The sequence below is a fragment of the Anser brachyrhynchus genome, assembly GCF_964034855.1.
Source record: "Anser brachyrhynchus genome assembly, chromosome: 10".
Lineage (NCBI taxonomy): Eukaryota > Metazoa > Chordata > Aves > Anseriformes > Anatidae > Anser > Anser brachyrhynchus.
The window spans coordinates 7,773,806-7,786,369 of NC_137705.1; the positions used below are offsets into that span (position 1 = coordinate 7,773,806).

The 12,564-nt window shown below is 49.8% G+C and overlaps 1 protein-coding gene across 13 annotated transcripts in view; it reads left to right on the plus strand.

The window, feature by feature from the left end:
- Positions 1–12,564, plus strand: part of CADPS (calcium dependent secretion activator) — a 202,782-nt gene that overhangs the window by 65,427 nt on the left and 124,791 nt on the right. For all 13 annotated transcript variants that reach the window (XM_080605730.1, XM_080605738.1, XM_080605735.1 and 10 more), the window contains exons 4-6: positions 4,938–5,018; positions 8,949–9,185; positions 11,250–11,371. In XM_080605730.1, the coding sequence (XP_080461856.1) occupies positions 4,938–5,018; positions 8,949–9,185; positions 11,250–11,371 (440 nt within the window). The remainder of the gene's footprint in view (positions 1–4,937; positions 5,019–8,948; positions 9,186–11,249; positions 11,372–12,564) is intronic.

Consider the following 12,564-nt stretch of genomic DNA (forward strand, 5'->3'; position numbering starts at 1 on the left):
CATTTGCTGAGCTACATAGCTCCCGGCGTGTCAAAGGACGAGAGCCCTGAAGCTTTCTCCTGGTGGCTTTCGGCACCAGTAGCCATGCACAACACAGCTATCGGGCTGTGTTTCGGGTGGGTGGGTGACCACACCAGCGCTTCAGAGGCTTTCCAGGAGCTCAGCATCTTAGGGGAAGCGTTTTTGGGGTTATTAAATCAACGCACTGGAAAATCAGTGCGACCGATGAGCCAGTTTTAGTTAATTATTTTAGGAGGACTTAAGCTGCAGGTTCAGCTCTCTGTGTCAGTAACCTTCACTTATTTCAGCTGGACAGGGTTTGGCAAAGCCCAGCTCCACACCAGCACCAGGGCAGTGCTGGGTGCCAGCAGGGCTTGGCCAACACACAGATGGGTCAGGCACCTAGAAAATTGAAGTGGGTTTATTTCTGTTCCCCAAGTGGCACAGAGCAGGTCCCTACAACTCGACATATGTGTTGCCAGTGGATTTCAAGTGTGGTTTTCCATCACTGTGATGCAACTGGTTTGTGCTCTGCAGGGGCAGCATAACTGCCTCTAAGGGAGGGGAAATACTTTTCAACAAGCCCCAGCAGTCGGGACTCGGTGACATTTGCTCCCGGTGCTGGGAAGTGGTGTTAGCGTTAGCAGTGGCTGGCAGGGAGGGATTAGACCGTTGAGTGGTCGCGGTGGTTTCTGGCTCCTCTCCCGTGGCTGGTGACAATGACGCCGACAATGCCTGTCACTCGGGCGGCGCGCGGTGTAAATGCCAGGCTAATCGCTGCGCGTCGTGCCTGCACGCTGCATCCCGTCCTTATCAGTCCTTGTAGCTTACAACAAACTTCTTTCCGTCGGCGCTGTTCACTGCGATGGCTTAAAACTGAAAAGCTTCGTGGTGCTGAGAGCGCAGTGTTTTGGTCTGCTCCCCTAATGCTTGTAAAACTCACGCTGTGTTAAAAGTGTTGGGTGAGAGCCCCACCAGTGCACACTCGGGGGCATGGACCCGTTCTGCTGCTCCAGCATCGCTTTTGGAGCCAGGGGTTTGTAATGGCTCGGCTTTAAGGAGCAGTAATTCGAAGGCTTTTTTTGGGGCGAGCCGGGGCCATGGCTTTAAAACTGCCAGAGCTGAGCGCTCCAGGGAGATGAGGGGAAGCACACGGTTTAGGAAGGGATGGGGTAGGGGTGGTGCATCTTATTGCAGATCTTACGTCTTGGTTAGGATGTTTGGTTTACCTTCTCCACCTTTAAAAGGTGCAGAGATGTTACCTGCTGTCCCTTCAGGATACCGCGAGGAGAAGTCTTTGTTTCAGAGGGGAGGAAGCCAAGGGGTACATACGGGCGCCTGGCTTTACTGCCGTGCATTCAAAATCGCATCATGAGCATCTTCAACTTGTTTTATGTTACTAGTGCCCATTAAAATTTATTCCCGATTAGCAGTTTATACGTAAGAAATTGTCTTTTGCAAGATCTTTTTCTTGCAGTTGAGCAGTCACCATGTGGTTAAAAGCAGGCATATGCCCTGCGATGCATTCAGTGACAGACTGGCTGTGATTCTGGGAGGTTTTGGGCTCCGCTCAGAATCTAATCTGCATAATTTTATTTTATTTTTATTGTTTTACTTTAACAACTGTTACACCAACGTAGATAATCTCTGCAGGGCAAGCAGAGAGAAATAATATTGTATGCGGGTAGACGTATGAAAACATCTAATTTACCAGCAGGCAGTTGGGTAATGATCAGTTGAGAATTGCAAATTATATACGTCATATATTTGTGACATGCTGCTGAAGAAAAGCCCGGTGCATGTGACAAATCATATATATACTGAAATTTATAATACTTTTCACATTTAATTGACTGGGGCAACCTTATGATTTATATCTTTGCTTTATTCATAGCATACCCATAACATGGTCATAATGCAGAACGAAACTAATTCAATTTCTCCTTGACTTTGTAAATCATTTATATATTTGGCTGTCAAGTATTTGAATATAAAGTGGGCATGCATACGGCAGAAAATAAATAGCTGATTCTCTAGTTAAGAAATTGAGTTTTAATGATGTTAGGGTCTATGTTGCCCTCCTTGGATGTTTGGTATTGCTTAGAGAGCATGGATTACATTTGCCCCTTGCCTTATTTCGCAAGCAGAGCATGTTTTATGGGCGCCAGCCCTGCTCTCTTAATGGCCCTACGTAGCATTATGACTGCATAAAACCACCTCAGCTTGCTTTGATGTCAGCAGGAGCAGCGAGTGACTGAGCTGCTGCCTCTGCTGCTCCTCGTCACGAGAGGTCTGCTCGAACTCGCCAGGACCGTCCACGCCGACTGCAGGCGGGGGCCGTCTCGTTAGTCCCACTCGTTGTGTAACAAGGAGGAGATGCTCTGATGAGTTTTTGCCGTGGAGCTGTTACGAGGAGTCATCGAAAACACAGCCTGGCAATGCTCTTTGTTTCTTTGAAGCACTGGGTTAGCGGGCTCGGCCGCATCGCTGTGTTGAGGAGCTCGGCAGCGTGCCGCTCTGGAGAGGAACGCCTTCTCCTCTGGACCACCGCTGAGCAGGTGCCAGGGCTGTTTGTTGCCTCCCGGGAAAAATAATCTTCTGCAGTCAGGTCTCTCCATGACACAGTTTTTGACACCTGTAGCATCGCTAGAAAACATCTGCAAGACCAAGATAGTGCGGGAAGTGTGAGACAGTGTGCTGGCTCATTAGCATACCGCAACAACATCTCTCCTCCTGCAGCATCCTTGGTTTCTAAATTTAGCCTGGGAGTTATTTTGGGTAATGTGTGATTAGCCTCGATTACTGCAGCTCGGATGGAATTCAAATAGTGCCCCCTTTTTCAGAGCTGCAAAGCCATGGAAATCTGGGATTGTGCATTTCCTCCCCTTCATTAAGCAGCTCGGAGATGCTCGCACATCAGAGGAAGTCAGTTGTGTGATGCTTTTGCTCGTGGAGGAATTACTGGCGGAGTTAATCCCAAAAGGTGCTGGTAGTTCCTGGCTCCATGCTGCTCTTGGGATCAGGAAGATACAGATGAAGACAGCAGGTTAGGAAGTGCATACAGTGCAGCTGGAGTGAGCGAGATCTGGGTGGCCAAGTCAGAGATCATTGAAGCTTCGGTGGAATTTGGATCAGGGTCTGAAACCGTGTAGCTTTCCAGCTCGAATTAAACCTGTAGCAGAGGCTTTCAACAACTAATCAAAAATATATTTTCCCTCACTCCCAGCCATAACGAATGTCAGCTCTCTGGAAAATCGGCTGTGGTGAAGCAGTATGCGAATGTCCTCCTGCAGACACGCAGGTCTCCACAGACAGCCGAGAAGTGCCGTGGACAGCTGCGGGTCTGGGGGGAGTCCATGTATTTTGGCACGTGCTTGGGAACCTCAGACAGAAGAGCTCGTAACTTGCCAGGCCGAGAACCGAAACTTCTGTTGTTGCTGCGGCCGTAACTTTGCAGACTGCACTGCAGCAGCCCGGCGTCTGTTCTGTCAAGCAGCTTGTCTCCGGAGGAGGATAAAACGCAGGGAGGTGGTGAGAGCGACCCCAGGCCAGCGTATAAACCTCGTGTATGTTTGGCTGTCACTGGAGAGCCAGCACACAGCAGCCTGTGGCTGTTTTGTGTGCCGGTAGCCAGAAGGGATCAGTCCTGTGAAACCACGGGGGGATCCCCTCAAAGCCCACGGCTGCTCCAGGCGCAGGTCAGGAGGCCGCTGTCTGTAGGCAGGATTTTAAAAAGGGGCAGAGATGTACTTGGAGCTTTCAGAAAGTGATTCGTGGGGGCTGACCTTGGGTCTGTGAGTGGCCGGTCTCCTCCAGAAGGAGCCGGCAAGCAGCGCTTGGCTTTGGGAGCCAGCCCTCCCTCATGGAGTCGTGGTTTGCAAGAAGAGGTGAACCAAATCGGTGAGGTTTCACACCAAGCTGAGCGTGAGCGTGGTTTCGCAGCTCCCGGGTGGAGCAGCGCCATGACCGCCCTGCTGCCAGCTGCTGCTGCACCTTTCTAGCCCTGTGCTGTGGCCAAAATGACCCTGAAGGGGCCTAGAGACTGCTTGGAGTGGAAAGCCGCTATAAAATTGCTGCTTCATTACAACAGCTCTCGCCTTCTTTGGGGTCTGGTTTTGATTTTGTGCGTTTTTGTTGTTCTGTAATTTATGTCTGTGCATTCCCACTAAAAATAACATATCTATTAGTGAGTCCTACCAGTGGCAAGCTGCTTGCCGCAGTCACCTGTGCCATACCCGTGTGCTGCAATTGCTAGCTTAGCGGGCAGAAACTACTTCTTGCCCTCAGAGGACGTTTCAGGGCCAGGCAGATGCCAAACACCAAACCACGGGGCTGTGTGCGGTGTTGCGAAGGTCTCTGCTGAAGGCTGGGTGCATGAATCGGCTGCTGGCACGTGGCTGTAGCAACGGGGAGGAAAGGGGAAAGAAAACAAGCAAAGGCTGTTCATTTCTGCTGAGTCTTTTCTGGCTGTTTCTGTCTTTTTCTGGATGCTAGGCAGGGGCAGGAGGGGGTCTGGTTGTTGTGGTGTGTCCTGTCCCCAGGGGCTGCAGCTGCCCCAGCACCAGGGCATTGCTGCCGAGTCTCTGCGAGACTGCTCCTCGGTCCCAATTCCTAGCCAGAGTACTTTATCACAGTTGCTTCGTGTAATCCTTAGTAAGAAAGGGAAGAAATGAGGGGAATTAACCTTGAAGAAGAAAAAAAGGCAGGTCCTCACCCAGGTAGGCTGGGGGCTTCCTGGCTGAAGGGCTGGTCTCGTGGTCGAGGGCTTCCACCCCTTGATCACCACTGCGTAATTCCCAGCTCTGGTGAACCAGCTCACAGGGGGCACCTCGAGGCATTCACAGCACCACAAGTAACGGGAGACACTGAGCAGCTCCTGAAGGTGCTGCACGGGTTGACTTTTTAACCTTGATTTGTTTTTTGTTGTTTTTGTACAGCTGGACAACCCGGACGAGCAAGCAGCACAGATCAGACGTGAGTTAGACGGGCGTCTTCAAATGGCAGAGCAAATTGCCAAGGTAAAATAAAAAATCTTCTGTATTAACAAGCATACAAGTCATTTGTTGTTAGTTTCCAGGTCCTGTCGTTCCCTCACATGTTTCTTTTCCCAATAGTCACCAGTTCAATATGAGCATTTCCTTAACTGTAAAGAAAGAACAATTGCAGATGCTGCTGTTCTGTGACTTTGCTGGAGTGTCCCTGATGAGCTGGGCCGGTTCAGGTGTCTGCAAAATGTTTAGGTGCCTGATGAGCCCTCAGCAGTGGGGAAGAAAACGTCCTTAACTGCAGCAGCTAGATCTGCAAGTGCACGTCTGAGCCCTGTTTGTCGAATTTATATGCTGAGCAACAAGGATGATGATGGCATGCAACGGAGAGCCAGGAACTGCACTACAGGGGTTTGTGCTCTTCAGTGGGCTGCTGGGAGCCACAGTCCCCTGCCTGCAGGTAGATACTGCCTCATGCCAGGTTTGCTGTCCCAGAGGTGTGCACATTTTGCATGAGAACATTCAGGCCAGCATTGCCCCCCTATGGGCATCACTGCCACCTAGAGCAGCAGACGGGGGAGCTCCAAACAGTTTTTGTAACCAAGCACTCAGCAAAACTGCCCAGGGACCCTTCTGTAAGGAGACTTGGAGACATCTCCCTTGTAGCAAATTGCACCCTCACATGGCGCAGATTTACCTGGCTTCCAATAGACCACATGCACAGAGAAATCCTGGATCCTGTTGACATCAGCATGACCAAGATTTTATCCTCGCCTCTAATCAGATGCTCTGAGTCACAGATAAAGCCCTAATGGGGCTGAAGACATTGGGAGTGATCTATCTGGCTTCTTGATAATTGAAAAACTGTTCCCAGAAGGAAAACAATAAAGGTCTAACCCAGGCTGGGGACCTGCTTTCCAGCAGGCAGCCTCCATGCACAGTCTGTGAGGAGCTGAGCCCAAGTGCTGAGGCTTTTATGGGCAAAGTAATATCAAAGCTGTTTGTGACCTCACTGAAATCACCGAGTGTAAAAAGCACAGCGCATTCATTTACGGCCAGGTGTTAGCAAGGATGCCCGTGGCACCGGCTTGCTCACTCCCCACTGACACTTAGAGAGCTGCTGGGGAGGCAGGTTCTGGTTTTCCGCACCTCACTGATAAATGCAGCAAGGCAGCCAAATGATGGCACGGCAAAGAAGCAAAGTAACTGCAGCTCCTTTCCTTTGTTCGGCACTTGGCCCCCTGCCATTTTATTTTCAAGAAAATCTACAGGATTTTTTATTTGCAGTGAAATGTAAAGCCCCCGCGCAGTGCACTACTGCTCTGATTCTGAGATGGGCGGCCAGGCACCGGGTGCCAAAATGAGATCTCCTGATTTTGTTCTTTGATTTTCTCTTTATGGCATGTGGGACGACAGTACGTATGGTTCAGCAGCAGCCAGCAAGGGCTGCAGCTTCGTGAATTATTTTTGCAAACAAGGATTTGCCATTTCCACTCTCCCCCAAGGATGCTGAGAACAAACCATGCCACTGCTGGCCTTGCGAGAGGCAGTCACGAGAAAGTCCTGAACACAACCTGACATTTCCCGGTGCAGAACTCAACCTTCAAAATACAGCGGTGCCGCCTGGGGGGAGGTTTGAGGTAAACACAGCCTACCTCTCGTCCATTTGGCAGGTATTGGGATTTATTCTCATTCACCTTGCTGCTGCGGGCCCTCTCTCCCGCATGTCAGATCCCGCCAGCACCTGCCTACGAGAATCCTTGTTCTTTCAGACCCACGGACGCTACCTTTCAGAGGCATCCAAATGACCTTTGAGTCCTTCTGTGTATCCTCCTCCCTGTGCTGGGCAGCTTTCTTTCTAGCAAAGGGTAGGCTCTCAGTTCGGTTCTGCGAAAGGACAGCATTTGCAATTTTATCTCCACTTCGCAGCTTTTACTGCAGGTTTGCTGCACGGGGAGACTTGCAGGGCTCACTGAACCGACACTGAGGTGGCCCACACGCACACACACACGCACACACACACAGCCTTGAGCTTGAGGATCGTGCCTGAAGCTAAGCAGATGTTGTAAAGCTGAATCCGGACAGGCTTTTCACTCTGCGTGTTGTACTGTTCCAGTAGCTAAACGGAAGCAGACTTGCGGCTGACAGCTCAGTGATGCCAAGGACGAGGTTCCTTTTTCTCTGCAGCCTCCTGTGTGCCACTTTCCTGTGGTGCCTTTCCCACCCAGCCACCTGGCCTCGAGGGCAAGAAGGAGCACATGTTGGGGCAACTAAACGAGACCTTGTGATGGCACCTGAGCAATATGCCCATCTGTGGCTGGACCCACTCTGCTGCAGCCTGCTGGACTGGTTATTCCTTGCACTATCTTAACTCTTTCACCCACGTTTGTCCCCATTTCTGGGCCTCTCCCTTCTCCAAGTATGTTGACTGACGTTCTTTTTTAGCTTCTGTCTGCATCCCTTGATCCTATATTCTTCCAGACTTCCCTCAGCTCCACCCCCGGTTAGCTGGGTAACTTGGTACCACCCCTGCATCTCTGCATTTCCCTCATCAGACCCAGTCCCCGGTGAACTGTTAGGCACCACTTCAAGCTACCTGGTTTTAGCCTCGGTACGAGAAGCTGCTGGTAGCACGCAGAGAAATGTCAGTCCTTGCTGCATTGGTGAAGAGGTTTGTGGGGGCTGTGCCAAAACTGAGTCCCTGGAGAGACTGGTAGCAGCAGGGTGAGAAAGCAATCATGTTTGAACATCATTGCTTCAGCAGCAGTCCTCAAAACCTAAACCAGTGGTGTGTTTGTGTTTTTTTTTCTTTTCCTAGAAGTGGCTTGCACCTTTTGTAATGCATATGCAGTAACACAGACCGATCAGGTAGTCTCTTACACAAGGTCTAATTTACATGAGAGAATTGCTTCCTGAGATTGAGGCTTGAAGCATGAGACTGTATTTTAACTGCTTGGTGGGAGTGCAGCCGTGAGTGGGGCTTGTAACGGGTAAGCTGCTGAGGATTGATGCAAGGACCAGTGCCGTGGAGTATTTTTTTCAGCAGCCTTATGACAGTCTTGTGGAAAAAACATGACCTTGTTTTCTTCTCTAGCATACGCTTTACGAACTGCTTTTTTTTATGAATTGCCGCTGAGAAGATACTTTGCATGTCAGCATCAAGTTCTCAGGCTGCAGATGCTGCTTCGCTGTCGTACACCTGGTGCAGTCTGTCGTCACCCACTGCGAGGTGTTCAGAGCCTGGGGAGGCTCAGGGATGGACGCACTTGTCAGAAGATGTAGGGCTTAGACCAGTGCTCCTAATGGAGCTGAAGCACGGGAAGCAATTCAAAGCTGAGAACACATTTTGGGGAGCATCATGTTTTGCTCTCACTGTCAGCTTGGTTCTAATGTTTAAACATCCAGTGTAGTCCTATTAATGAAGTTTAGAGGGTGTTTTACCCCTCCTTGCAGTTGGGACTATGCCTTCCAGCCCACACGTTGTCAGTTTTGCCTTTGTAGGCTCCTCTCACCTCTAGAAAACTAAGGGAACAACTGCTCAGAAATGTTTTTACATAGAGCTGGCACATCTGAGAGACTGGGAAACAAGTCCCAGAACACCAGCACCCTTTGACTCGTTAGTAAATTGCTGTTGGTCACAAAGCTCAGCTGAGATCAGGCCTGGAGTTTTGTAATTGTGAATTAACTTATATGAAGGAGGCCACATGCAGACAGAAAAGGAACAAAATGCAAGTGCATGCAAGAAACAGTAAAGCTGGATAAGTACCAAGCAGTAATTCTTTGGGAAGCTGACAATAATGGTTCTGCGTTACACAGGGGGAAGCTGCAATTTGTCAGCTGGTTTGTGGGCGTTCCCTGCCCGCAGACCTCTCTGCAGATGCTCCTGGGGGATTCTCCCAGTGCAGCAAGTGGTTGCTGCTCATCACCACAACTCATTCTCTCGCTTTTGTTTTTGAATCCAAGGAGCGCAAGTTTCCGAAGTTTGTGTCCAAAGAAATGGAGAACATGTACATCGAGGAGCTGAAGTCGTCCGTCAATCTCCTGATGGCAAACTTAGAGAGCATGCCTGTGTCTAAAGGAGGCTCCGAGTTCAAGCTGCAGAAGCTGAAACGTAGCCACAACACCTCAATAATTGACATGGGAGAAGAAAATGAGAACCAGCTTTCCAAGTCAGACGTGGTGTTGTCGTTCTCCCTGGAGGTAAGCTTCCTGCTGTCTCTGCTCCAGCAGACAGCGTGCAGAGCTGGGAATAAAAATCTCAGCAGCAAGCTTCTGCTGGGTTCAAGCGTAACAGTGAGGTGGAGAGAGGTCAGTAGAAGTCTTATTCTGATCTCCATGAGGAACAGCTCCTCTCTGAGTTACCAGAAGCTTTGCCTGTGGTCAAGCACTATGTCCTTTCTGTTTTCTTACCGTCTTGTTGGAAAAAACAGTGTAAGATAAACCATCTGGAATTTCCTATTGATGTATATCAGATGGCTTGGAAATCTGTGTATTTAACCAGCCTCTTCTTAAGGCTTGATTCTGAGTGTACCCCAAAACCCATCTCCCTATATTGCCTCTGAAACCACCACAATAATGCAAGGTTTGATCTGGACTCTAATTTTTATGTACTCACACTTGCCTGGCTACTTCACAGTTTGTTTTCTGCAGCACTAAAGGAACAAAACCAGAACTTCAGGCTGGCAAGTCTGCCTGCATAACATTACAGAGGTTCCTCATTGGCACGTCTAGTTCCCGATGTACTGAAACGCACTGTAAATGTCAGTGTTTAATTATTGCCACTTAGAGGTGTCACTTTATTTCTCTGCACGCCGTGCTTTCTCTTTGGAGAATTGTTAAAAATTGCTGGGCTTTGAATGCACCCAACAGATTGTGGGGAAGTGCTGGGCTTTGCTGGCTCGCAGTTTGCTTTGTGTCGAGCACTGAGTTCCTGCTTTCAGGGGTTTGTCCGTGCACCCAGGGGAAGGCAGGGTGCTGCAGGGACCCACGTTACATCCGAACAGGCTGTGTCAGTCCTGGAAGCCCTGCTGCTGACGTAGCTCTTTTCAGCTGGGTTAATTGTTCTCTGCAAACATCTTGGTAGTCTAGGAAAGCCATTTACTCCACGGAGTCATCAGCATTTCAGACACACCCATACAGAGTTGTTGACTGTCAATGAGTGGGTTGGTTACATTGTCAAAACAACTATTAGGATGGGGTCAAAGATGTAGGATGCAGGGAAATCAGAAAATTCTATTTTTGCGTAGTTTCCTGTTGATTTCTCTCCCTAAGAAGTCTCGTTATATATATTATGCCAATGCAAAACTTATAATGCTGGTTGTCCAGATTCGGTTTAACTCAGTAGATGTCTGAAACCATCCCTATAATACTCAGCTCAGTCTCACTATAAATAGAGCTGTGAACCCAGAGACAGTGCCTTCAGTGGCAGCATCAAATAAAGCCTGACTTCTGAGTGTCTCCGTACGGAGGGAACGATCACAAAGCCCTAGACCTCTCTGTACGAAAAGCCTGTGCAGTGCGTATAGCCATACAAAAAGGGACTTGTCCTTGCAATGGGATGTCTGAAACACTTTGCTCCAGCCGAACCCCATCTGGTGGGAAGCAGGAGCTCAGTGAAGCACTGACTTCAGGAGCTGGCAGGTCTCTTCACTGCTCTGTGCACGAACCTCTTGCTGCAAGAGTTTTTGCTCATCAGAGGGTTGGTGGAGTTCTGTGTTTAAGAGAAGGGCTCCTCGGTGCCAGGGCACATCAGACGACCTGAGGAGAGGAGTTTTAAATCCTGTGTATGTATTTCATAGATAGCTGTAATAATGCACGAACAGCAACTCCCACAGTATTTCCTGAAGAAATGTTTAAGGTACGTGGTTAACAGGGTTAACCACCTTCAAAGTAGAGAAGGTAATTTCCTGCAAGAACTTTTATGGAAATGTCTTAATCTTGAAAGTAGGCTTTTGGAACAGAGTGGGTGGCTGTATGTTTTGGTGGTTTATTTTTCTGGATTTCACGTATTAAGGCACCTTCAGGTGGTTCAGGACCATGTCTATGAGGCCCATCTCCCAGTACAGCCCTGGGTACCCAAGGGCTTTATCAGGGCCATGTGCAGGCAGCAGGAGTCCTGCTGGTCTCCCTGGTGGCTGTGGTCACCATCCTGCCCACCCGGCGGTACATGGAAGACCCCGGCACTGGCCAACCCCTTGGGATCAGCAGCTAGAGTGGGGTCTGAAGGAGGCTGCTCCTCTTCCACCGCCTTTTTTTGCCCCGCAGGTCGTCATCATGGAGGTGCAGGGGCTGAAGTCGCTGGCCCCCAACCGTATCGTGTACTGCACCATGGAAGTGGAAGGTGGGGAGAAGCTGCAGACTGACCAGGCTGAAGCCTCGAAGCCGACGTAAGTCTCGTTTTGCCTTTTGCTCTCTCCACCATGCTCTTCTCAACCAAGTTACTGCTGCTTTGAGTAGCTGCAGATAACTGGCTCCTGCCTGGTGAGGCCAGAGGGGTCTGTGAGAACTTGTGGCGAGGGCTTCCTTCTGCGGAGGAGAAACACCTTCCACGTACACAGAGCATCACCCCGCGACTAAGAATGGCACATAAGCCCTGACTGAGAGGGGAAAAAAAGTGTTAATGACAGGCTTATGTCTCCTTGTAGCCATAGAGACATAAATTTGTGCCTGTACGTAAGTACTTTGCTAAATAGGGATGGAGTTAAGCAGCTGCTTAGATAAATGCTTGTCTGAGTGTCCATCTGAACTGGTGCCGTCAGGTGTGGGTACATAATCTCCTCCTCCCTGGCAGGGTTTTAGCAGTCCTACAAGGAAGGGGAACGGCTGGCGGAGATGTGCTCTGGTAGCCCCAGCCAGAGGTGGGACAGAAGAGGAGGGGAAGGCTCCAAGTTGCTTGGTCAAAGCTTTATCTGAGGCCACGTTGCCTGGGTTCAGTTCAATGGTAGAGTGTTGTTCTGTCCTCTTTGACCTGGACCCCAAATGCCCTGCTGCAGCCCCACACTTTGCTTTTCCTGTCTTCTCCAGTTGTTGCATTAGACTGCTAGTGGTCATTAATCTTTGTTAGTTTGGAAAGAGAAGATCATGAACGGCTTATTTCCTTTCTGGTTTGGTAGATTAGTGACTTGCAGCACTCTTCGCATGGATGTGAGACCATTTTCCTCTAGTTCACTGCAAAGATTTCACACCCTAATGAAATTCTCAGTGCACATCCTCACAGCGTGTAACTCCTGGGGTGACATAAAGCCTCTTCCAGAGATGCCGAGTGGTGCAGCGGGGCTGCTGTTGGGATGTTCCCTCTCTGGTCCCATGTCCCATCTCCTTTGAGGGACAAGCCCCCAAGTGACGTTTCCCCAGGAGCTTCCCAAGCTTGTGGGAGGGAAGCTGAGAACCGGCTGAACCTGCACAGTTGCATCATGTGCAAGTGCACGAGCGCTGCATGCGAATGGCTCGAGACCAGTGCTCTCAAGGAGGTGTCAGCTAACGTCTTCCATCAGCTGCTGTCCTCCCGCAGAGGCACAGAAAATGCTGATGCCTTGCACCCTGCACTGCACCGGCAGAATAGGAATCTGCTGTAAGCAAT